Source organism: Trachemys scripta, chromosome 12 (assembly GCF_013100865.1).
Source record: "Trachemys scripta elegans isolate TJP31775 chromosome 12, CAS_Tse_1.0, whole genome shotgun sequence".
In the NCBI taxonomy this organism is placed as follows: domain Eukaryota; kingdom Metazoa; phylum Chordata; order Testudines; family Emydidae; genus Trachemys; species Trachemys scripta.
Window position 1 is genome coordinate 20,444,656 of NC_048309.1, and position 26,842 is coordinate 20,471,497.

Below are 26,842 nucleotides of genomic sequence, written 5' to 3' on the forward strand. Positions count from 1 at the left end.
TCTTTTTTCAATGACAAAGTGAGTTGAAAGGTATGCTAATACAACTGCAAGCTAATGTAGTAAAATGAATGGTCTTGTCAGTACTGACATTTTCTGAGTAGTAACTACAGTAGATTCTGCTTATTAGCAATGCCTCAGTTGTCAGCAAAATGTTGCTATTATCCAGCAGTTCCCAATAAGCAGAAGGCAGATTTGTGAGACTGCAGCCAGGGAAGAAAGCGCTGGGATGTGCCTCTCCTGGTTACAGCCCTGCAAAATTGCCTGTGGGCAGGACAGCAGGTGGGCTGCAGCCTAGATGCCAAGGCTTTCTATGGGGAGTAGGAGTGCTGGGGGCCCCTGAAGGCGCATGGCACCTCTCCCTATGCTCTCCGGGGGTTGGGACTCAGCATGTCCCAGCACTTTCTTCCCTGGCTGCAGCTCCCTGGCAGGGCACAGCGTGGAGAGCACAGTGAGAGGTACCACACAGCATCAGCATTCAAACTGCAGCTCTTCTCCCAATTACTGCCCTGCCACATGCTCCCCTCGTAGCCTGCACCCCTTACCTCCTGTGAGGTCCTTGTGTGCCTGCATGCCTGTTGCCAATATCCAAGCCCCATTAACAATAAAATAAATGGCATGGGACTAATTCCCAGCAAGTGCTGCTATTAACCAGAATCTGTTAATATCCGGGTTGTTATTAAGCATGATCTACTGGAGAGGAAAATGTAGTTGTGAGTTTTCCTGAATAAAATGCAGTATAGTACTATAGTACGGTAGGGGTAAAATTCACAATCAGTGTTACTGATCACAGATCAACAAAATGCTGCACTTCCTGCATTATATTTGTTTCTACAGTACAACACAATAGCTCAAGAAAACTGAGATCCTTAGCTTGAAAGAAGACCAATAATTAATATTAGTAAGTTATTTCAGGCACCATTCTAATGTTACTGCTTTTGGAAATACTTAGGGCAGCCGGAAGTACCTATCCAAGTTACTGATAGGCAGAAATGCTTCCAACTGGTCTCAAAACCTAGGATTTAGCAACATATGAAAAAGATCTCCAGATAAAAAAGGGTGAGAGGGAGAGAGGTGAATTTTTTATGACAATACAATTTATTGCAGCATCTCCTCACTTGTTCATCAGACACTTGCAGTCCCAGCTTGCTGAGTCCTACGATGGAGTAAAAAGCAGCTTCTAAATCATTGAATGGGCGGTCCAAGGAAGCTTTCAGTCTCTCCACATCACGCCTTGTGAGATAATGGGTAGGTGTCAGGGCTCGGATGCTGGCCACAAACGTTAGAGCCAAGATGAAGAGGGTGTGTGAACCTGAAAAAAGAAAGATGCTATTGAACACAGTGCATTTTGTTTCATTAACCGAAGGCATGTTTGGCATTAGTGAATAGTTAGCATTGCTGGACTAGCAGTTACTGTGGTCCACCCAACTTAAAAACACTTCAAATGGAAATACCTATTCTGGCCCATCCACTCCACAGAACTGAGCAGGGGAACTTAGTCTGAAGGCCACTTTTGGTCTCTCATTCTTCTGGATAGCACAGGCTGGGAGCACTGCAGAGGTGATGCTCTCCAATCCCAAGAGGCAACCGACAGCAGCCTCTGAATAATTTTGACAGTTCTGAATAGTGACCAGTAAAACTGTTCAAGTCAGACGTGGTGACATAAGGCTTTGCAAGAATATTATAGACAAGTGAAAGATACTATTTAAGGTGCAGGACTGCTTAGGAGTCCCTTTTGAGCAGTTTACGGTGCTAAAGATTTGACTTGGTTCCTACATAACCGAAAGGGCTCCCAAGTGGGGAGAACTAGACGGAGGGCAGCTGGGGAAACTAAGTGCAGTAAAGATTTCAGTGTGGGATGCACCCCGACTGCACAATTGTGCCCTGCTGACCTTTATTTTCCACTACCAGATGGAAAATCGCCAACAGCACTACTAGAAATAGACAGTGCTAGCGTAATTGTCCAATACTGGCAGCCCTGTGGGAAAAGGCAAGGGAAAAAGGAATGACAAGGGGTGGGACGACTGCATTAAAATAGAGAACACAAGAACAGAGAAAGAGAACCAGGTCAGGCTAACAGTTCTTGACCTAATTTTCAAAACCATCAATGGATCAAGCCCCAAGTACATTCAAGCCCCATTTCAATCTATGAGCCAGTGTGACTGCCGTGCTTCCCCGGGACAGTGCAGGTCGCAAAGCCCAGGGGAAGTATGGGGATCCGGCCATGAAATGCACTTCCAGAGGGGAACTAGCAAGGCCCGAGCCTGACCATCTGTAGGGAACCTGCGAAGCCTCCTTCTGCCAACACAATGACACAACCTACACCCGGAACCCCTCGTGTCTAGGTCAGGCAGCCCCCGGGCAACATGAAGGGAGGCCACACAAACTCCCCGGGCAGGGAGATAACGGATCCCGCAGCGGCCCCCTAGGGCTGGGGCATAGGGGAGCCCACACGCCCCGTGCGCCGGGGCAGACCAGCCCCCCTAGGGCTGCCGCGTACCGGCCCGGGATCGCGCCTCCCCAGACCGTGCGGCCCTGGCCCCACCTGAGTGGGGGGCGGGAGGGGAGCACCCCCGACAGGCGGAACCATCTCGCCCTACAGGGGGAGGCTGGCAGTGCACCCCCGCCGCTGCCCCGGGAAGGGGGGGAGGGGCTGCTCCTTACCCGGGGCCGCCATTCTGCCCCTGGCCGCCTCACCAAGGGAAGCAGAAACGTGTCTGCTTCCGCCCAGGGCGCCGGCCCGTACCACCCGGCTCCGCAGGGAGGGGGGGCGTGGAAGGGACGCGAAGGGAGTCAAACAGCAGTGGGCGCTGGTGAATTGATCCGTCTCGTCCCTGCCGAACCGGGAACAAGCACAACGCGCCCTGGGAGGTGGGTGGGGATGGGAGCAGCGCGGAGACGATTCCAAATTATCCCCCCTCCCTAGTGAGGCCGCGTGGTTCATTCCAACCGGGTCGCTTCGGGAGAGGGGCGGGGCCCTGGCTGGGATGTGTATTTCGCTGATTGGTTGGATGCCCAGCCACTCAACTGAAGGGAGGCAGGTTTAAAGGGGCAGTAATAGGAAAAAGTTAAACTCGTGGGGAGCAATGGCTAGAGCTTTCCCTGCTGCCCCCAGGACCAGGCCTGCTGGGGATTCCTGTCCAAGGAGGATCTAGCCACGTGCCCACGCTGGGGCTGCCCATGGGGCGGGGCTCTTTGCCCCAGGCAGGGGTGCCCCACTGAGCTATAGTGGAGAATGGTGGAGGTGGCTGCTGAGTCCTGGGTGAAGCTGAGCCTGCAGGGGCTGCTCTCAATGCCGCAGCCAGACCCGGGCTAAAAGTTCAAACTAGCCAGTGATAACAAATGGAACTAAAGCAAAACCTCACCCTCCACAGGCTGCTGCTGCTCTCGCTGGTGCTCCCCCCAGGATAACCCCGGGGGTTAGGAATCGCAAGCCTTAAATTCTCAAAAATCATGAGCCAGTCCCTCTCCCCATGATTTGCTGAGAAATCACACGCTTTATAAAAATAATCAATAACAGGTTCTTTCTCTTTGCCGTCTGGTTTCTGAGCACTCAGCGTGCACTTGCTTCACATCTTCTGGCCTTTTTCTGCAGCACTGCAGGTTAGAAACTTGTTTTTGTTGTTGTTGTTGTTGTTTTTTTAAGGCAAAGTTCTTATTTTCATGCATTCTCTTGATTCCAGCAACAAGGGCTTTACAAAAATCATCAAATATCATGAAACTCATCATAAAGTTGCGAGGGGGGGGGTGAAGACTGGAGGAGTAGATTCAGAGACAGTTGCAGCAGAGAGATGGAGAGGAGGGTAAAGAGGATTCAGGGACCATAGCATTGGAAAGAGCTGAGAATTGCTGAAGGGAGATGAAGTTTCTTGGCAAGGGCCTGCAGCATCATAGGTCTGGCAGCAATGAGATGGGGACAGGTGGTGGCTGTGGAAAGAGAAAGGGCAAGAACCACCGAAAGGTAGTGAGGGAATGCAGAGATTGTTGGGATGAGGACTACTGCAGGGACCACTGCATGGATCAGCATCGTCAGAGCTGTCCCTTGGATTGGTCAAATTGGGGTGACCACTCTGGGCCCCATGCTTTGGGGGGCCCGATGGGCCAGTGCAATTGGCCGGCCTGGTCGGTCCTGGAAGATGAATCCGTCACTTCCGCCTGGGCCCCGCCCCGCCCATTGGTGAAATAATGAATAGTATAGAGAAGGGAGATTTCTCTTCAACTTCTTTCATAGAACAAGGACAAGGGGACATTGAATGAAATTGAAAGGAGACAGACAAATCTAAAGCTGATGAAAGGAAATACTTTTGCTTGCAGGGTGCTGGAACTAGGGGTGCGGGTTGTACAGTAGCACCCCCTGATTGAAGTTGTTTCCATCATATACAGGGATTAGAGTTTTGTTCAATGGCTCTCAGCACCCCCACTATAAAAACTGTTCTAGTGCCCCTGTTTGCATAACTAGTTTGTGGCACTCATTGCCACAAGATATGATTGAGGACAAGAGATTAGTATGAATCAAAGAGGGACCAGCCATTTATATGGATAAAAGGAATATCCAGAGTTAGAATAACAATGATTAAAACCAGAGTAGTTTGGGAAGGGATATAACCCCCAAGCTTTAGGCATAAGCCCACCTCTAACTGTGGAGAGCTAGAAGGAAACTTCCTGTGGAGGTAGGTTAGCCCATAGATGCTTACTGCAGAATTTCTCACCCCTTCCTCTGACACAACTGGCCCTGGGCATTGCTGGTGACATGATACTGGACAAGATGGACCACTGGTCTGATCCTGTACAGTATGTCCCTGTGTGTTCCCTTCCCCTATAGGAGTTGTCTCTCCAGGTTACGATAGAGGCTCATTGCTGGGATGGTGGGGGGCAGTTGCACTGCTGCTGCGGTGCTGCTCTAGCACATTTTTCTGCCAATAAAAACAGGAGGTTTTGGGGGCTGTCAAGCCAAATAATTACAGTACTTAAAAGTCATTGTTTGACTGGCAAAGAAAGTTTGATTCTTCATCTGTCCTGCAGAGGGTGCTGGAATCTTATTTTTTGTTGTTGTTGTTGTTTCCCAAGCTATTCATAGACCTACTGTTCAGAATGCAGTTTCACATGTACCTTCAGATTAAAAGGCATCTGCATTTAAACAATCAGGTTCCGGAGGCTATTACTCTCTCCACTGTGGAGGATGATTTTGCTCATTCAGAAAACAACAGCCCTGAAGTTATCCAAGCGTGAAGAACAGCCACTGGGAAGGCAGTGCCCTTCTTTTCATAACTTTATTCTGATCTACTTTTCTTCTGCCTCACATATTGTTCACACTATTGGACTGAGTAGAGAGACTGGCTTCCGGATGGGTTCTCACCAGCCGCTGGGATGTAATGCCCTTTCCTTGACTTTTGTGTGTTAAGAATATGCAGTATAATTAAGATGTCAATGGAAGAACTGACATGATTTCTCTCTCACTGAATCAGGCCCAAAGTTCCTGGGGAGCTGACACAATCTGGGGGTGTCAGCTGTCTTGGTGCAACTCTCTACTAACTGGTCCCCTTCAATTCATCTACCATTAGATCAGGCTATAAACTCTTAACTTAGGCCTGGTCTACACTACGAGTTTAGGTTGACTTTAGCAGCATTAAATTGAATTAAGCCTGGACACGTCCACATGACGAAGCCCTTTCTTTCGACTTAAAGGGCCCTTTAAACCGGTTTCTTTACTCCACCTCCGACGAGGGGATTAGCGCTAAAATCGGCCTTTGCGGGTTGGATTTGGGGTAGTGTGGACGGAATTCGACGTTATTGGCCTCCGGGAGCTATCCCACAGTGCTTCATTGTGACCGCTCTGGACAGCATTCTCAACTCAGATGCACTGACCAGGTAGACAGGAAAAGCCCCGCGAACTTTTGAATTTCATTTCCTGTTTGCCCAGCGTGGCGAGCACAGGTGACCACACAGAGCTCATCAGCACACGTAACCATGATGGAGTCCCAGGATCGCAAAAGAGCTCCAACATGGACAGAACGGGAGGTACGGGATCTGCTCGCCATATGGGGAGACGAATCAGTGCTAGCTGAACTCCGTAGCAGTAAACGAAATAGCAAAATATTAGAAACGGTCTCAAAGGCCATGAAGGACAGAGGCCATAACAGGGACGCACAGGAGCTAAGGCAAGCCTACCACAAAGCCAGAGAGGCAAACGGAAGGTCTGGGGCAGAGCCGCAAACATGCCGCTTCTACGCGGAGCTGCATGCCATTCTAGGGGGTGCAGCCACCACTACCCCAACCGTGTGCTTTGACTCCGTCAATGGAGAAACACGCAACAGGGAAGCGGGTTCGGGGTATGCAGAAGATGATGATGATGAAGACAATGAAGATAGCTCACAGCAAGGAAGCGGAGAAACTGGTTTCCCCAACAGCCAGGATATGTTTATCACCCTGGACCTGGAACCAGTAACCCCCGAACTCACCCAAGGCATGCTCCCAGACCCTGAGGGCACACAAGGGACCTCTGGTGAGTGTACCTTTGTAAATATTACACATGGTTTAAAAGCAAGCATGTTTAATGATTAATTTGCCCTGGCAATCGTGGCCAGTACAGCTACTGGAAAAGTCTGTTAACGTGTATGGATGGAGATGGAGCGGAAATCCTCCAGGGACATCTCCAGAAAGCTCTCCTTCATGTACTCCCAAAGCCTTTGCAAAAGGTTTCTGGGGAGGGCTGCCTTATCCCGTCCGCCATGGTAGGACATTTTACCACGCCAGGCCAGTAGCACATAGTCTGGAATCATTGCATAACAAAGCATGGCAGTGTATGGTCCCGGTGTTTGCTGGCATGCAGACAACATCCATTCCTTATCGCTCTTTGTTATCCTCAGGAGAGTGATATCATTCACGGTCACCTGGTTGAAATGGGGTGATTTTATTAAGGGGCATTCTGAGGTGCCCATTCCTGCTCGGCTGAACAGAAATGTTCCCCGCTGTTAGCCACGCGGTGGGGGGAGGGGTGAAGTGATCATCCCAGAGAATTGTGTGTGTGGGGGAGGGAGCGGGGGGGGGGGTAGTTGGGTTTGTGATGCATGTTAACCCGGAAATTCCAGCCCCTCCTTTTACATTGCAAACCCATTTTAAATGGCCAACCCAATGGGTCCTTGGTATGGGAAATGAGGGCGCTGCTGTTTGAAACCATTCCCACATGTTATGAAGGTTAAAAAAGCCAAAAGACTGTGGCTTACCATGGCTGCCTGCAAGCCGAAATCTGTTGCCTGGCACTGCATGAGTGATCTCTCACACCAAACCGGCAGGCCCTCAATATAAGAGGAAAAATGCAACCTTGTAATGAAAGCACATGTGCTGTGTAATGTGAACAGCATAATTTAATGTGAAAGAGTGTACCCATTGTTCTCTAAAATGTGTCTTTTTTAACCACCTCTCCCTTCTCCTCCACCAGCTGCAAATGTTTCTCCTTCGCAGAGGCTAGCGAAGATTAGAAGGAGAAAATGGCGGACTCGGGATGATATGTTCACGGAGCTTCAGATGTCCTCCCACGCTGAAAGCGCACAGCAGAATGCGTGGAGGCAGTCAATGTCAGAGTGCAAAAAAGCACAATTTGAACGAGAGGAGAGGTGGCGGGATGAATCGCGGGCTGAACAGAGCAAGTGGCGGGCTGAAGATGATAGGTGGCGTCAGCTTGCAGACAGAAGGCAAGAGTCGATGCTCCGGCTGCTGGAGCATCAAACTGATATGCACCAGCGTATGGTTGAGCTGCAGGAAAGGCAGCAGGAGCAGAGACCACCGCTACAGCCCCTGTGTAACCAACAGCCCTCCTCCCCAAGTCCCATTGCCTCCTCACCCAGACGCCCAAGAACATGGTGGGGGGGGCCTCTGGCCACCCAGTCACTCCACCCCAGATGATTGCCCGAGCATCGGAAGGCTGGCCTTCAATAAGTGTTAAAGTTTTAAACTGCAGTGTGTCCTTTTCCTTCCCTCCTCCCGCACCCATCCCGGGCTACCTTGGCAATTATCCCCCTAGTTGTGTGATGAATGAATAAAGAATGCATGAATGAGAAGTAACAATGACTTTATTGCCTCTGCAAGCGGTGCTCGAAGGGGGGAGGGGAGGGTGGGGTGGTTGGTTTACAGGGAAGTAGAGTGAACCGGGGGAGGGGGGCGGAGGGTTCATCAAGGAGAAACAAACAGAAGTTTCACATCGTAGCCTGGCCAGTCACAAAACTGGTTTTCAAAGCTTCTCTGATGCGCACCGTGCCCTGCTGTACTCTTCTAACCACCCTGGTGTCTGGCTGCACGTAATCAGCGGCCAGGCGATTTGCCTCAACCTCCCACCCCGCCATAAATGTCTCCCCCTTACTCTCACAGATATTGTGGAGCGCACATCAAGCAGCAATAACAATGGGGATATTGGTTTCGCTGAGGTCTATCCGAGTCAGTAAGCTGCGCCAGCGCGCTTTTAAATGTCCAAATGCACATTCCACCACCATTCGGCGCTTGCTCAGCCTATAGTAGAACAGGTCCTGACTACTGTCCAGGCTGCCTGTGTACGGCTTCATGAGCCATGGCATTAAGGGGTAGGCTGGGTCCCCAAGGATAACGATAGGCATTTCAACATCCCCAACGGTTATTTTCTGGTCCGGGAAGAAAGTCCCTTCCTCCAGCTTTCGAAATAGACCAGAGTGCCTGAAGACGCGAGCATCATGTACCTTTCCCGGCCATCCCACGTTGATGTTGGTGAAACGTCCCTTGTGCTCCACCAGGGCTTGCAGCAGCATTGAAAAGTACCCCTTGCGGTTTACGTACTCGGTGGCTTGGTGCTCTGGTGACAAGATAGGGATATGGGTTCCGTCTATCGCCCCACCACAGCTTGGGAATCGCATTGCAGCAAAGCCATCCACTATGACCTGCACGTTTCCCAGAGTCACTACCCTTGATATCACCAGGTCTTTGATTGCCCTGGCAACTTGGATCACAGCAGCCCCCACAGTAGATTTGCCCACTCCAAATTGATTCCCGACTGACTGGTAGCTGTCTGGCGTTGCAAGCTTCCACATGGCTATCGCCAGTCACTTCTCAACTGTGAGGGCTGCTCTCATCCTGGTATTCTGGCGCTTCAGGGCAGGGGAAAGCAAGTCACGAAGTTCCATGAAAGTGCCCTTACGCATGCGAAAGTTTCGCAGCCATTGGGAATCGTCCCACACCTGCAACACGTTGCGGTCCCACCAGTCTGTGCTTGTTTCCCGGGCCCAGAATTGGCGTTCCACGCCATGAACCTGCCCCAGTAACACCATGATTTGCACATTGCTGGGGCCTGTACTTTGTGAGTGGTCTATGTCCATGTCAATTTCCTCATCATTCTTGTCGCCGTGCTGCAATCGCCTCCTCAGCTGGTCCTGGTTTTGCTTTGGCATGTCCTGGCTCTGCATATACTCCAGGACAATACGCGTGGTGTTCATAGTGCTCATAATTGCCGCGGTGATCTGAGCGGGCTCCATGATCCCAGTGCTATGGCGTCTGGTCTGAAAAAAGGCGCGAAACTGATGGAGGGAGGGAGGGGCGACTGACGACATGGCGTACAGGTACAGGGAATTAAAATCAACAAAGGTGGCTGTGCATCAGGGAGAAACACAAACAACTGTCACACAGAATGGCCCCCCCAAAGATTGAACTCAAAACCCTGGGTTTAGCAGGTCGTTGATTTCACGGAGGGAGGGGGAAGCAAATGAATACATCTATTTTTTACATCTTAAGCTGGCAGCAGACGGTACAGCATGACTGATAGCCCTCGGCATCTTCTGGGTACTTGGCAGAAGATACTGTACTATGACTGCTAGCCATCATCGTCAAGACGGTTCAATAGGACTGCCGGCAGGACTGAGTCTCCAGGAGACAAAGCATGTCTGCCCAGGTGCTTCTGATTGAACTGGAATACGACGATGACGGATACCAGTCATAATACACCATCTACTGCCAAAAGACAAGGGGCTGCTGCTGTGTAGCAATGCAGCCCCACGTCTGCCAGCACCCAGATGACATATGGTGACGGTGAGCTGAACTGGCTCCATGCTTGCCATGGTATGTTGTCTGCACAGGTAACCCAGGTAAAAAGGCGCAAATCGATTGTCTGCCGTTGCTCTGATGGAGCGGGAGGGGCCTGACAACATGTACCCAGAACCCCCCGCGACACTGTTTTGCATCATCAGGCATTGGGCTCTCAACCCAGAATTCCGATGGGTGGCGGAGACTGCGGGAACTGTGGGATAGCTACCCACAGTGCAACGCTCTGGAAGTCGACGCTAGCCTCGGTACTGTGGACGCAGTCCGCCGACTTCATGCACTTAGAGCATTTTATGTGGAGACACACACAATCGACTGTATAACACCGATATCTATAAAACCGGCTTCTATAAATTCGACCTAATTTCGTAGTGTAGACATACCCTTAAATTGAGTCCATCAGTCCTTAAGCTCCAGGGCTTTCAATCTCCTTTTGTCTCCATGTTAATGTCTCAGGGTCTCCTGGCAGGCTGCCTGTTGCCCCTCTGCCATCCCAAGCCTTTCTGCCTCCCTTTTCCCTCTCTGTTCTCCCCCTTTATAGCTGGGCTTGTTTTCCTTATTGATCCCAGCTGTGGGTGCATGTCTCCACCCTTGGCAGTTCTGATTGCCTGTAAGCAGGGAAGACTCTCCCACTCCCTTCTGTCCTTGCCCAGTATGGGGCTTGTAAACCCCACTGCAGGTGATTATACTTAGAAAAAGGGACATTATCAAGTTCCATATTTATTCCCTCTTGGCTGCCTGCACACAAAAACTTTCCCAGTACAAGCTGAGCATTTCCAGCATCCTACATTCCTGGGATCTGAGAAGTAAGCTGTGTTCTCTTTCCACTTTTACTGAATCCGTTTCTGGCCTTTTCAAAGTGCCTGTCATGGTGCTATCTGAGCACTGATGGTAATAAAGACGACTCTGCCGTTAGGCACCAGCTGAGAAGGTGCAAAATCTCAACTTTGAGATGGAGTCATTTTTAATAAAGCCCTTTATGGCACCTTGATAGCTTGATTAGGAATGGGATATAAAGCGTTTTATCTCCATGTTGTTTGTTCAACCCCACACAAAGTCAGCAGATATCCAGATTTAGCATCTGCTGGTTGCTCATCAGACTGTGTGAAATGAGGTGGCTGTCTCAGCTCCATTTTTAGTGATAGGTGTCCACAATCACAAAATCTACTCACTGAACAACAGCCTTGCTTGTCAGACAGGGTGGCCATGCAGACGGATCTACCTTCCCGCACTGGGAATTGGTTGCTCCAGATGAGGGTTGAGACCCATTAGCGGGGGCAGAAGAGGTACATTTGCAGTGTGTCTGCCTCCTTTTTGGCTGCACAGAGAACTTCAGTCTACAGGGCTGTTACTCCAGCATGTTTCACCAATGACACTTACTCACACACATTTATTAAAAATATGAATAACCCCCACATAGTTTGCCAGAGCTCAGACCCTGTGCTGGTCCTAGGTGGTTGGAAAAACTTAGATGGAACCATTTTCCGTCAGAAAATGCAGCTTCGTTGAAATCAAAACGCTGAGAGAAATTGGGTCAATTTTGCCAAAATTTTGTTTCAGAGGGAAAAAAAAACAGGAAAAAAAAGTTCCTACGATGTGGAAATGTCCAACTTTGTCAGAACAAAACACTGTGATTTCTCACTTAGAAATGACTTTTCGTTCTGAAGTTTTTGAATTTGTTATTTATATTATAATATATAATTTTAAAAACTCCAGTGAACTATTGTGATTTTGTCAAAACTAATGTTCTGATCTATCCAAAACAAATTTCATTTAAAAAAAATTTTATGGAGAATTTAGAAATGTTCAGGTTTCGTTCCGAATTGCATCAAAACCAAATTTCGAAATCTTGAAAGCCTTTGTGAAATGGCATTTCCATTCTCCTCACAGCTCTAAGCAGACGTGTAAAGAGCTTGGAGTCTAATTATAGCCCCAAGTGGACATTTGTCCAAATCACAATACTGCTATAAAAATTCGTAATGAATGGCAGCCTCTCCTTTTTTTGAGCCCACATCTGAACCAGCAGAATGCTGTAAGTTGCAGGGGACATGGGGGTGCATTGGTAGGCTTGTGCAATGAGCCCAGAATATCACAGGTTAAGGCTGAGGTGCATTGACAGATTGCAAGCTTCACACAGGCACTGAGTGCCTCTTTGCACCATGCCCAATGCTATCCCGTGCTATCGTGTGCATGGAAATTCATTCAACATTTCCCCAAAGCTTCTGAGGTAATTTGAAAGCTCCAGGCTGCAACCCTCACAACTTATCCTCAGCCAGGCCTCTGGTTCTGATGAGACTTGAGCTTTGAAACCAGCAGTAGCGCCAGGAGGAAGACATCAATGTCTCCTCGAAACCCACTTCCTATTCTTGCAGTCCAGCATTGTCTCTTCTCTGGGTAAAAATGCCAAATGTGCTTATGGCCCATGCATGTGAGGGGATAAAAAAATTCCACAGTTGAGTTCTTCCACCCGTCACCAATCGAAAGGAGCCTTTTATGAGATGAGAGAGAAAAAACCAAAGGCCACTTGTGCAATTAAGTGCCTTAAATGCAGCTTTTATTTCTATTTAATGGGATGGCTATTGCATATAAAATAAGTGCCAGATGACTGTTAAAACCTTATTTACTAAGTTTTAATAACTGTGCACTTGATCTGTATCCTATTACAGAGCCGCTAAACCTCATTATGGAATAGCTGCAGAGCCCTGCACACAAATGGAGCTTTCTGATTGGTCCTTGATGAAGTCATACCCATGTCAATAATGCCCAGTAAGCGCACTGGGTCTCAGTGTGTATAAATTCCACTTCATAATAGCAATGAAACTCCCTGCATGGTGCACGTGGAGGGCATTATTGTTCTATTTGGGTAGTTAAAGTCATTCTGCCTCATGCTTTACGCCATCACCCAAGGTCGTCTTCTTTCGGATGGCTTGGGTAGGTAGCAACAACTACAAATTTATATCCAAGTTTGATAGCCAGCACATTGCCGCAGGTGTAGTCTTGGGTCTTGGGAGCCTGGAACTCCTGGGCTCTGCATCTAAACCAGCATGTCAGACCCCTGGGGAAGACCTCTGCTGCAGGAGAGCCTCTGTGGGTGCCTCGGACACATAAAGGGTCTATAGCCCATCTTCCTCAGAGGGCCCCATCTAAGTGGGTGTTCTAGTGCAAGCATGGGCATGGATGGGGTAGTCCCATCCCCTGGCAATTCTGCACGGCTACATTGAACCTTAGGAGCTGTTGACCCCCAGGGCTCAAGTTAGAGCAGCCCTCTGGACTCTTCAAATGCACGACAGAGGCTGACCTTGCCCCCAGCAGCCCCTGAACAGGGGAGGTGCAAGCCTTTGGTCCCTGCATTGGCCCTAGCACCAGTTCAGGGATGAATCTGCCCCACTGGCTTCACTGGGAGCTTTGCCTGAGTAATGACTGCAGGACTGGGCCCCAAATCTTTTGGAATGTGTCATTTTATAGCCCCTCTCCCCTTCCTCTGGCAGTGGGTCAGGCAGTAAGCAGTCCTTGTTTGGTAAAAGCTGCTAACAATTCCCCTTTTAGGCTCAATAATTCAAGTCCCATGAAGGAATGTCCGCCTGCTTCCCCCCCCTCACCCAACGCCCCTTCCGGCATTAAAGGAGCTATGACAGCACAAAGAGCATGCAGCTGACATTGCTGCTGAGGCAAATAAGCTTCCACAGGACAGGCTCCTTTAAATGCTAAAGTACCTTCTCAGCCTGCCAGCAAATGGATTTTCAAGACACCCCATTTTCCAGAGCACTATTGCCTGTGGAATTCACTGGACCGATTCTGGACTGGCCTTCCTCAGTGGGTTTTCAGTACCAGAAGCAGTTGCCCTAACGGGGAGAAAAGAGAAAAAATGTTTTTTTTCCCCTTCTTTGTAATGTAAAGGATTATGAAAGACATAACCCAACGCAGCCCTAACACTTGGCCGATATAGTTCATGTTACTAAACCTATTTTCCTGGGGAGCGTACCTTTTTCTAGTCCAACAAGGGTTTTATTGCACTGGCCTGAATCTGCTTTCCTTATTAAGACACTGGGAAAGCTCTCCATGATGAATCCCAGCTGGGGATTTTTTTTTTTTTTTAATTAATTTTTTTTTTTTTTAATTTTCTGTTTGGCCCCCTGGAGTGTATAGGGAGAATTGGATCCACTAAAGACACCGGGATCCCTACACCCGATGCCTCCACCACTGATTCCCTTACTCATGCTGGAAACCAAGTGCCTTGTGTGAGCATCACACATGCAAGGATGCTCAGAGGGGGAGGAGCCAATGCCGTGTGCTACAGCGACCCCTACTGGGAGAGAAGTAGCAGTGAGGCCTTTCAGAACAAGAGCTCCTACAGCAATTTTGCACAATGACCCATGCTGAGCCGCTGCGAGTTACTCTAGTCAATCCAGCACCCCGCTCCTAGAACTCTCCTTAAAGTGACTCCTGCTGGGAGAAGCTGGAACTGGACAGGATCTGAAACCCTTTGCTGCTTAGTGCTTCCAGCATACATCCTCCCCTCCCCCAAAGCCAGCTAGTGCTTCTATGCTGTCCTCTATGGGGATCCCAGTGAGACACATTGGGACCAGATTAGCTGTGAGCTCCCTGCAGCCAGTGCTCTCATCCCATTAGCTTGAGTAATTTAATGAGTTCTTGGTCTGATCCCACCCAGCCGGAGCTCTTTGCATTTCCCAGAAAGATCACTACAGCAGGCTATGGGAAAGGAGCTGTGATCTTATCCAACCCTTCCCAGTGTTCAGGACGATAAATGAGGAGTTGGAAGCGGGGACAGGAAGTCATTCAGAGACGCGAACAGATGGGATGCGTTTGCTCTGTTCCCATCGCACGTGTTGAAACTCGCCTCTCAGGCTGATGTCAGATGTGGGACGCTGGCTCAAAGCGCTTCACTAATTTGATTCTTTTTTCTGATGGAGGGTACAGCAGGAAAGTGGGGGGAGGAGGGCAAGGATGGAAAGAGAATCAGATTCACTGGATACAGCAACTTTGAGGGCTCCTTCCCAGATCCCTCCCTTTCTCTTCTACTAATGAATTAAGCTGGTCTCATTCTTTTTCTGGCACCCGATTGCTGGTCTTGTGAGCTGTGTCAGCTTGGCCTGGTATTGCTATTATTTCCCAGTGCAGGATCGTGCCAACTGGCACTTCCATTCACTGCAAGGGCTGGCAAGGTGGTGGTAGCGCCAAGGTGGTGGGTTTAATAACCACCGAGGGCTTTCCAGCCTGCCATGTAGAACATGTGCATGAGTGTCTCCTGATGACTCACCGCCTACTGATTAGGTGTTAAGCTATTTTCCTGGCCACGACACTTCCACAGTTAGAATTAGCTCGGTCTGTAAGCGGGAAAATTGCTGCCCAAGATGGTTGCTGTTCTACTCACTCCAGAACTATAGCAAGGTTGCTGTCACTTCCTATTAGCCCTGGTGGGAACCTATCAACCTTATGAGGGATTAAGGAAATCAGATCTGTGTGCGCACAAGTGCATTTTGTACTTGCATTTGCCCAGGGCAGGTTGTTGAAGTTGGTGCATTAAGCCCAGTGCCAGAGAGAAGCCCGTGCCAACACAACCAGTGTGCAATCCATGCCAGACAGAGACTTGGGCCAACTCAGCCATTAAGCCGCCAATGCCCGGGAGTAGCCATTGCCAGAGCCCCTTTACATTCAGAACCAAATGGAAACTAATGCCTCTGCAGCCACTGTCCAGCCAGAGCCAAGATGATGTGCCATCACATGTCTGGCAGAAGCAGCTGCCAACACAGCTCCCAGGCAGAAGCCAGTGCAGCCGCTCTGCTTTCGTTACCAAGTGGATGATACTCCAAAGCAGCCACTCTGCACCCAGTGTGTCAAGCAGAAGCGGCTACCCATGCTCATGCTCAATGCAAAGATTTACTTTAGCCACCAAGCGAGCCCTCCCTCCCTCCCAGATGCAGGCCTGCCAGCCGCCATCATAAAAAAGGAGCCGCGTCTCCGACTCGGATGCCCGTTGCTTGTCTTTCCAAGCAAGGTCCTGGAGGGTGGAATGAGATCAGAAAGCACCAGGGCCCTTGTGATTCCTCTGTGACAGGATCCACTTCTCCTTGAGGGCAATGCTGCTGAGGGGTCACCGGGGTGAGAGGGGCAGGAGGGGGGCTGGAATCTCAGCAATGCAGACGGCCGGAATGGCTTTCTGATCGGATAACGGGAAGAAAGGATTCATTGTTTCCGTGGCCTGTAACCTGTTTGGAGGCACAAGCCTCTCACACAGAGGCGCCTGGGATAAAACTCACAGCAGCAGACTACATCCTTCAGTGGAGCTGAGCTGATGTACAGTAGCGAGAAGGATCTGGTTCAGTCGTATGTTGAGGAAAGCTGAAGGCAATACCAACGGCCTCTGTGCATCACCAGCAGGTGTGCACTAGCCCATGCTCCATAGCCCATGCACAGTTCTGCAGGGGTCTGAAAATTTTCCCCATTGCAGAGATTTTATTTTATGGTGGGGGGCAGGAGAGGGCAGGGTGATTAAGGGATAGGAAAATAACATGTAGAGTTAATTTAAAGTGGAGCTCTCATTAGGGCAGAAGAAGCTACATGCAGAGAACTGTCAACAGTTCTGTTTCTCTCTGTAATGGGGATCTTACCTTCTCCTGTGTGAATTCAGCTGCTGCCTCAGTTTCCTCTGGCTGATCAGGTAGTGCAGCTCTCTTGCTAAACCTCCTCTTCTTTTGGGAGCAGAACTTCAAACACAGACCAATGGCATAAAGTGGGAATGAAAGTCCATCCTGCGCTGGCCACCAGCTGTTTTCCAAGGGCCCAGGCACTTTTACCCCTCCATCCAGGGCAGGGCAGGGGACTATCTTCTCACCCTATGATACAAGCTCTGGCCCCCAGCAAAGGGAGGAAACATCTGGTCTTGTTCTCCAAGCCCCTCCTTTTCTATTTGCCCCTCTTTCTCCACTTGGTCTCAGAGTGCCACCCTTTCTAGCATCCACACATCAGCAGTTTCACAATCCAGAAACTCTCCCTTTTCCATCCAACCAGCTCTCAATGCATCTCCTTCACCAGCCACCCAGGATCTGGAAAGTCCCACAACCTCTACTGTCTCAAGGTCCCTCTATACTGAGGAAAAGGATCTGACATACAACAGGCCCTCTTCCCAGCATTCCTTGCCAGCCTCCGACTCCCACTATCCCTCTGGACTATGAGGTCACATAAACTCGCTGTTCTTGGTGAAAGCCAGCAGCCTAGCAAAGCTAGACCTGGAACCTATTTAGAAGGTCACCGTGCCCTGTGACAATCTTTAATAAAAAGTTAGTAGCAATAAAGTACCAAGTGGAATGCAATGGATGTTAAGACCTTGCCACCTTGCTGAAAAGCAGTGTCACTTGCCATGGTAGCTACCCAAAAATAACTTCGACCAGCTGACACTAAAGCCCCATCCACAGTGCGACTGTACCCAAGTCAGGGGGCTGGTTGCAGCATGGGTGTTCTGTGACCTGGTTAAAAACATACTGTAGATGGCACCAACTGTGATTAAGTTAGGGTGGGTCTACACTACCCGCCTGAATCGGCGGGTAGAAATCGACCTCTCGGGGATCGATTTATCGCGTCCCATTGGGACGCGACAATCGATCCCCGAATCGACGCTCTTACTCCACCAGCGGAGGTGGGAGTAAGCGCCGTCGACGGGAAGCCGCAGAGGTCGATTTTGCCGCTGTCCTCACAGCGGGGTAAGTCGGCTGCGATACGTCGAATTCAGCTACGCTATTCACGTAGCTGAATTTGCGTATCTTAAATCGACTCCCCCCGTAGTGTAGATGTAGCCTAAGTGTCAGACTACTCAAATGACAGGCAAAGTCCCAGGATTGACCAAGGTTTTAGTTTAGTTTTGGGCACATGGTTAAGTCCTGACTACACTGCACCTCTTAACCAGATGTCCTGACATGGAATCCTGAATTACAAGTACATTTATCCCGCTACTCTGCAGGCTGGCTTTGGGGGATCAGTACAGAATAAGTAATAATATACCTAGCTCTTAAAGAGCAGTAGATCACAAAGCACTTCACAAAGGAGGTCAGTATCATTATGCCCCCCTTTTTTTTTTTTTTTTAAGCAGATGGGAAAATTGAGGCACAGAGAAGTGAAGTGACTTGCCCAAGGTCACTCAGCAGTCTAGTGGCAGATCCAAGAAGAGAAACCAGATCTCTTGAGTCCCAAGTTCTGTGCACTACCCACTACACCACACTGCCTCAAGGTGGCCCCCACTGGGAGCCTCCCTCAAAGGAGTGAGATGAAACACCTCAAACTTGGCCCATAGCTGAAATTAGCCTAGAGCCACTAACAGCCCCTTTTTCACTGCAAGCAAGGGGGGCGGGGGAGAGGAGGAAGGAGTGGAAGAGACAGAAGGTAGCCCCTTAGGAGGCACCTCAAAGAAGATTCCCATTCAGAGGGTCACATCCTGACCTCAGTTACACAAGTGTAACCTTGTTAGACCTCAGTTGCATTTGGGCAACCCCATGAAAGGTAACAATTTGCACCAAAGTAACTGCAAGCAAATGTGGCCCAAAGTGGTTGAGTATGTAGCCTGTATTTTTATTGACAACGCTGACTTTACTGGGACTGCTCATAGGAGTCAGTGCTCAACAACGCAAGCAAGCCTTGTGCAATCGGAGCCCTGGTTGATTGGCTGCATGTTTCTGGGTGAATTCCCTGCTTTGAGTACACCACACACAGGCCAACATTCAACTCTCCGTTCTTCAGCCCCCCTTCTAAAGCTTTCCCCTTTGTTCAAAGACATCAGCCTCCCCGCTAGTAACCGTTGCCCAGAGCATTGCACATCAGTGCTGTCTTCCAGATAACCTGCTAACATCTGCTGCACATCTGCACCACTGACTAATGAAATGTGGCACACCAGAGAGGGAGGAGGGAATTTTGTTTGTTTCCCCCACCCCTTTACCCGCTGCATGAAAACATCACACGTGTGATGCTCAGACCTGATGCCAGGTGCTTCGTGTGGCAGCCTGTTCTTGGCACTCCCAGCTCACCTCCTGAGAGGAGTGGGGCCATGCAGACAGGTAGACGGCCTTTGGCTAGAGCAGCTAGGCAAGAGGCTCCTGTTTTTAGCCAGAATGCCAAGTCGGATGTGCTTTGGCAGCCTCCCCTCCTGGACGCTTGTGAAAGAATCCGACAGAGGGGCGGATGATTGAAAAATAAATAAAGGTTTGGAGTGATCAAAGGGAAAACAACTCCATTCCCATCTGGAGGAATTCTGGAGAGGGTGGGTATTGGAGAAAGGAACTTGGTGGTGGAATCAGATGCTTTCCTGCATGCACACTACAAGCGGTTCTTTTGCTAAAATTCTGCCTCCAGCCATCGTGGCCTGGCTCCATAAGGCCAAATTTTGGGTTGGTCCCTGATTTTGAACATCCCCTTTTCGCCCACCTAAATGGGACACCTTCCCAAGTGGATGTGCACTTTAGTGTGTGCAGGCCCTGTATCTGCACACACCATTGCAGCAGGGCATGGGGGAGGGGGAAACAGACATTACACTGGTATATTGACTGCGTCTCTGCTCATTACATAATAGTCCAGGGCAGGAGGAGAACCAGGTTGCTCCATTTGTCCAGTTTGCCCCCCTGTGAATGCAGAGGCTCCAAAGAGCAGATGCATCTTGCCATGGGAGTATGAACTACTGGAATAAGAATACCCAGGGGAGCCATCCAACTTGAGGAACCCTAAGCGAGGTGATTAAGCAATGTGAAGACTTGTGTCCACTGGAGCTGAGAATGTCACACTCACTGCAGCTCAGGTAGATTGTTCCAATGCTAGCACAGCTGGCAGGGCTGTGTTTATTTATTCAGTAGGCCACCCAGCCTCCTCTCAGATTCCAGTTGTGATTTACAAGGTCTCGTGCCAGTGCCCAGTAACATGAGTTAGGAGAAGACTGTGGCTTTTGACCTTCCCGTGCATGTGTTGAGGGTGGAGACTGATAGATGAGCCAATTACACTGACAAACCTTTGTTTAACGGATGGGGCTGCTGAACAAATTGAACTCCAGTGTCCAGGCTGGATTTTCCATCATCATTTCAGGATTCAGTCATCTGTTGACATTCCGCTTGGCTGAACAGCCTCTTCTCTCCGAGTACACCACATTCTGAAGGGGGTCTCAGTCTAGACCCACACCTTGCACTTATCTAGCTTCTATTTGCATCAATAATCTCCTATCAGAATCACTGATTCAGGAAATTGAGGTGATAGAAAATGTTGCCTCTCTTGAAAAAAATTCCTCCCAGCTCTTTTTCAGCTTCCTGCCTCCTTAATTTTCTTCACATCCCTCTCTCTAGCTCTCCAGCCTCCCAGATCTGAGGCGTGGCAGGCTGAGAGCACCAGAGCCTGTATGGTTCTGAATATCCTCCCGCCCTAGCTCAGTGTAACCACCTAGGAGTTGTATGTGGCTCTCAAGGGCTCTAGGAAGTCTCCTCCTCCCATTGTTCATCCATTGAGACCTAGGCTTGGGCTTGCACCAGTTTTTGCTCAGCCTGCAGGCTCATGGAGGAGCTGAAGAGCACAGGCAGAGATGCTAAAGGCTCCCGTGGCATCCCAAAAGAGCCATTGTGCAAATAGAAGGAAAACAAACACGCGAAGACTAAAATCCAAACCAGCAGGGAGTTGCCCTTCTGACATTAGACCCCACAAGCCCCCCTTTCAGTCCTGGCCTTCAGATTTGCACACCCATCAATTTCATTCGCACAAGGGTGAGCACTCAGCCTGTATGCACCCTATGTGCACATGGACCTCCTTTCCACACTTTTGTCACCAACTACCCAATCAGGGTAACTTAAGTGTGCAAATTAGGCACATAAGTATGCATGCACAGTTGAGGAGATCAGGCCCTGAACCACACAGGCCCTCAGTTTCCCCTTCCTTGGGGGTAATAACATTCATCAGGTTGCTGTGAGCCTCAATTCACAGAAACTTGCAAATGCTTTGAGAGCCTCGGCCTGAAGGGGCTTTGGGTTTGCAAAGTGACATTGTGTTTCTGTTATTACAATAGGCAGGCAAGGGAAATGTGACTGGGAGGGTGTGATCCTGGCTTTGCACATCCCTGTGTGTCTCACCTGTGCCATGCATGCTGACCATGGAACACCAGGGAAGGAGGGATATTACGCTGGTTCCTGCTGAGCCTCCAACCCAGCCCGTGACACAGATGACTTCTTTTCTATCAGAAAGGAATTCTTGCTCTACCCCATTCATCAGAGATCAGCTGGTGGCTCTGCAGGAGCGGTGAAATTGAAACCAACTTTTGCAGCCTTTGCCCGGCCTCCCTTCTCTTTAGTGTGCAGAGTGCAGGCCAGCGGGAGATGGATTTGCTATCTGGAGGCAGCGGCTCCACAGAGCCTGGCTGGCTATGAGAGCAGCAGCATGAAACAGGGGAGAGCTCACGTGTGCCATGGGTATGTGTGTCCATGTACAGTGTCTGTGGGTGCACAGGGGTTTCGCTCATGTACTGTAGAGTATGGGGGCCTTGTTTGTTCTCAATTTCCACTATGCCAGTGCGAGGCGTCAGAGGGGCATCTCTGTTCACTGCCCACACAGAGGGCCAAGTCCCACTAGTGCAAATGAGAATCAGCCCTGTATACTGGAGTGTGCTGGGCCCCATCTGTGGTGTCTGGGGCAAAGGTATCCCCACAGGGAGGTATGGATATATAGAATGATCATTAGGACTCGCAGGACCTAACCTTAAGCTCTCTTCTGGCCTCATGCAAGATGGGGCTTGTTTCTATTACGTCTGCCTGAGTGCAACTTGCCCAGGACAGAGGCAGCTGTTGAAAGCTTGACTTTTTTTTTTTTTTTTTTTTTAAATCTAGTCAGATCCCAGCAAAGGAAGTGGCAGATTGTGGTTCTGGGGACTCACTGCCTCCTGTTCTGGCTAAAGATGATCATCTACAGTGTCCCAACAGCCTGCTCAGTCTGTTACAAGAAGAGCAATGCCATTGCTCTGTCTTCTGTGGGGAGCAGACAAGGGCTAACCAGAAAGGAGAGGGCCTCAGAACTCACTCCCACCTGTTCGGTTCTGTGCGACAGGAAGAGAGCACTACAGATCTCCACAGTTCTCGAGTGCCGTGGTTCTCAGCTGAGGCATCACCACTCTGATGCACAACATGAAGCCAGATTCCAGAGGCTGAGAAGTTCTCTGCAGAGTTTAAACTTTCATTAAAGAATAGAAAGGATTCCCTGAGAACTGCATTCTGACGCTTGGTCTCAGCTGCCTAGCAGGAGACAGGCTGGAATGCCTCTAGCCAGGGCCGGCTCCAGGTTTTCTGCCACCCCAAGCGGCGGAAAAAAACAACAACAACAAAAACAGCTCATCGGCGGCACTTCGGTGGCAGCTCAATCGCGCCGCTACATTCTTCAGCGGCAGTTCGATGGCGGGTCCTTCACTCCCTCTCTTCCTCTTCGGTGGCAGCTCAAAGACCCAGACGGGCTGCCCTAATAGCGGATGGAGGTGCCTCAAGCACCTGCTTCCTTAGCTGGTGCCTGGAGCCAGCCCTGCCTCTAGCTCTCAGAGATTTGTGGCCTTTCTGGGTACAAGGAATTCAGACCCATTCAGAGACCCAAGAGTAAGAACAGGGCTGCCCAGAAGATTCAGGGGGCCTGGGGTCTTCAGCGGCAGGGGGCCCCCGCCGCTGAATTGCCGCCGAAGACCTGGCACTTCAGCGGCAGGTCCCGGGGCGGAAGGACCCCCCGCTGCCGAATTGCAGCCGAAGACCCGAAGCAGAAGAAGCTCCGGGGGTCCAGGCCCCATGAGAGTTTTCCAGGGCCCCCGGAGCGAGTGAAGGACCCCGCTCCAGGGGCCTCAAAAAACTCTCATGGGGGCCCCTGCAGGGCCCGGGGCAAATTGCCCCACTTGCCCGTCCCCCTCTGGGCGGCCCTGAGTAAGAATCCAGTCAAACGATATCTTCAGCAAAGCAAATTACTGGGGCATAAGTATCTCCTGTAGACTTTCCCTTGGGGCTGCAAAGAAAATGTTATGTAAACAACAGCAGTAATTAGATTAATTGAATACATAGCAGTGGGGAAATGTGCAATTCCCGTAGGAACATATACATTCTTAAATGCTTCAAGATCCTGTTTTTCAAACAGTGGTGGACATGCATTTGAAAATGTTCAGGTACCATCCTACTTTGCACATACACCAGTGCATATGCAGGCACAAATCCCTAATTTGCACATCCATCTGGCGCACAAATCCTGAGTTGGTACATGCCCACACAGTTGATCATGCACAAAGCAGATGTGCATTTATGCATTGACAAACACCAATCAGCTGACTTTGGATCAGGCCCTGAAGGTATCTTTTGGTAAAATTAATTAAAAAAAAATAAATCAGAATTACACCACTTTGGATTGGCAGAAGTGCGTAAAGCCCCATTCTGGGATGGAACACAAAGGATTCTGGGATATGGGCTAGGGGAAGAATAAATGGAATGGTTTGGGGACTGGTGGATGGGAAAAGGTTCTCTTAGCATATGTGCAACGTGCCTCAGGTGGCTGGTGACCAGGATTAATCACCAAATTTGGTCCGTTGGTTGGGTCATTAGCTTCCCCGGCCCAGACTAAGTACTGAGGGAAGTGTGACATGAACACTGATTCATGTCTCCCCTCCCCCCAGGAAAAGGTTGCTCTGGTGTGTGCGTGCACACAGAAGTTGAGGGTGTGTGTGTCAGGGGCCCAGACATTGGAAGAATTAGGATTCCCCAGTGTCTAGTAGAAGAATCCTCACTTGGAGGCAATCTGCTCTTAGCAATGGCCTTATTCTCCACTGGGCCTCCACCCTCACCGCCAGGGCCGGCTCTGGCTTTTTGGACGCCCCAAGCAAAAAAAAAAAAAAAGAAAAAGAAAGGCGGCGCGGCCGGAGCGCAGGTGCAGGGGAACCGGCTGAGGGGGTGGGGGGAGGGGGAGAGAGTGGGCAGGAGAGAGAGAGAGAAGGGAGCAGCTAGGGGTACAGCAGGGCACTACCACATGGCCCCTCCCGCTGCGCCGCCTCCTGCCGCTACAGGGCAGCCGGAGCGGAACAAGAACAAAACAAAACAAAACCAAAAACAAGTGGCCGTGCCGCCCTAGGATAGGGCAGAACGCCGCCTCGAACAATCTGCCGCCCCAAGCACCAGCTTGCTCAGCTGGTGCCTGGAGCTGGCCCTGCTCACCGCATAGCCAAGTCATGTGGCCTGTTTGCTGACATCCTCCTCCCCGAATATTAAAATTCCAAGTGGTGTCAGCAGCAGCGGGTACAGGCAGGCCATGAATGCTTTCAAGAGCTGCCCCAGTCTCCAACAAAATGCTAAACAGACGAGCTGGAAATCTGAGGGATTTAGAGCCAGAAAACCAAGAAAGGAATGAGTTGGGGATTTGTGCTAGATCCATTAAAACTCAGTAACCAACAGTGGCTGAAATCTTCTAGCCCAAATGGCCTGGGACTCCCAAACATAACATCGTAGCGCAGCTGCTTGAGAAAGTACTTACAACCTTGCCCTGCTAGGGATTATGGGTAATATGAAACAGAGCCTTTCCTTGGCTTGAGTGAGCAAGAGTTACTGTACTTTGTTGCCTAAGACTTGCTAAAGACAAGGAGTGTTAATAAATACTCCCTGCACCTCCAGCACCCCAGGAGTAACCAAAAGATCAGATGAGATGCACTGCAAGAGCCAGCGGATGGTGTTAACTTAGAACGATGCTGTTCTACAGACAGAGGAGGTGGCGGTTCTGTATTACTAGGGGGTCCCGTTTGCAGGCCTTGTGGACAAAGTGTATAGGATATAGGAAGGGGCAGAGCTGTTCAAAGCCAAGAGTCCTATGCGTGGTTCACTAGGCAAAGGGGCAGTGGGTGTAAGGGATTTGCACAGGGAGTGGTGTGGTCCGGTCCAAATAGCAGGGAATGCAGGTGATTCTGGCTGCTACTTTGTGGAGGGTGAGTGAGATGGGAAACAAGGAGGATGTTGCAGTAGCCAAAGGAGGAGATAGCCACGACATGGACAGACATTCTAGTTGAAGGGATGGATTTTTGATAGGCTCATCCAAGGATGTCAAGGCATTTACCCATTGATTCATGAAACCTCAGACAATTATCACCATTGTGCAGACAGGTAAACTGAGGCAAAGATTAAGTGGCTTGCCCAAAGTCACACAGTAAGGTGGAACCCAAGCCAGGAATAAAACATGGCTGCTGACTCCCAAATCTTCTCTCAAGCCACTACACCATACTGCCTCTCACAAGGTTACTTACGGAGCAGTTGGTCCTGTGGAGGCATGGGGTGTCACTGAGCAAATATTTCCCCCCCCCCCCCAAGGTTGAGTGGGTCTCTTATGGAGCTCTCCAAAGCCCAGGAAGCAGGAGCCCCACACAATTCAGGAGCCAAACTTGGTTTCTCAAATGGTAGTGCCAAGGGGCACAGCAAGGCCACTGGACCAGCCCATAAGTCTGATTGCTAATAAGAACATTCCCAACATTAACCTAGACAGCCTGCATAATGAGGAACTGCATCAGGGAGTTGGAAATAGGATGGGAGGCCTTTCATCACCCCCGTGGCTCAGCCCTCCAGCCAAGTCACACAGTCAAAACAAATAGACTCCTTCAGGGGTAGCAGAGAGTTCAGTAAACTCTCTGCCCTCAAGGGGCTGAAGACCCTGGTCTCTGGGCCCTTTAAATCAAGCCCTCCACTTGTCCCCTTCTCAGGGTTAGGCCACTTCACCAGCCCCCCCAACTACTCTAGGTCCCACCCAGGGACCCTATAAACAGCAGCCTGGTGCTGCTGCCTTTAATTAATTGCTGCTTCCTCAGCTCTCTTCCTAACCTGTCCTTTACCTTAGGGTAGGTCTCTCCCAGGATCAACATATGCTGTCCTTTGAGCTCCTGTTACCAGCAAGGAACACCCTTCCTCACCCCTCTGGACTCAGCCAAGAGCTGCCCTGATCAGGCCCTGCAGCTCCTTTTATCTGAGCCTGCTGGGCTCTGATTGGCTGCTTCCATGGGAAGCCCCACCTTCACTGCTCCTTTCCTGGGGCAGGGTGTAGTAGGACTGCGAGGCCTCCAGTAAGGGACCACGAAGGGCTAGTGCATCCCATCACACCATCTCAGAGCTTTCCATGGCTTCTGTGCAGCGAGTTGGTGGCTCCTAATTCAGTGCCTAGTGCAGTGGTCCCCAAACTGTGGGGCATGCCCCTCTAGGGGGACACAGAGGAACATTTGGGGTGGGAGGGCATGGCAGGGCCTGGGCCAGCCCGCATGGGTGGTGGGGTGGGAGCACCGGTCTTGATTGCAGTCCACCCCCTGGCCTTGGCCCCACCCCCAGCCTTGACTCCCTCAGCCCTGACCACAGCCCCACTCCCAGCCACAACCAGAGCCTTGACTGTGGCAAAGTAAAAAGTTTGGGGACCACCAGCCTAGTGGATTTGTGTCCACGTCCCAGAGCCCCCTGCCATTATTGGTACTGATCCTGGCAGGCGAGAGGCCAAGGAGTGAGTAGGCTATGGAGCCTGAACTCCCCTCTTACTGCTGGTGGTCCTTCCATGGTAGTGCTATGGCCGTGGTCTGTGCCATACTTGGGGGTCTGTGAACAGACACAGGACTTCGCTTTGCAGGGCTGACAAAGTTCGAAGAATAAGACTTTTTCCTGGTTGTGTCCCTAGCCAGCATGGCCCCAGTTCAGCAAAGGCATGTGCTTAAACCCCAGTGACTCCATGTAGATTTAAAGCCGTGCTGAATCCGCGTCTCTCTTAAGAGCTGTAGTGCTCCTACCCAATG

At 50.2% G+C, this 26,842-nt stretch overlaps 1 protein-coding gene across 1 annotated transcript in view; it reads right to left on the minus strand.

Moving 5' to 3' along the window:
• Nucleotides 1–2,815, minus strand: part of RPN2 (ribophorin II) — a 38,796-nt gene extending 35,981 nt beyond the window's left edge. The window contains exons 1-2 of the mRNA XM_034787493.1: nt 2,662–2,815; nt 1,116–1,309 (exon numbers count right to left, since the gene is read on the minus strand). Of these exons, the coding sequence (XP_034643384.1) occupies nt 1,116–1,309; nt 2,662–2,674 (207 nt within the window). The 5' untranslated portion in view covers nt 2,675–2,815. The remainder of the gene's footprint in view (nt 1–1,115; nt 1,310–2,661) is intronic.
• Between the last annotated feature and the right edge of the window lie 24,027 nt (nt 2,816–26,842).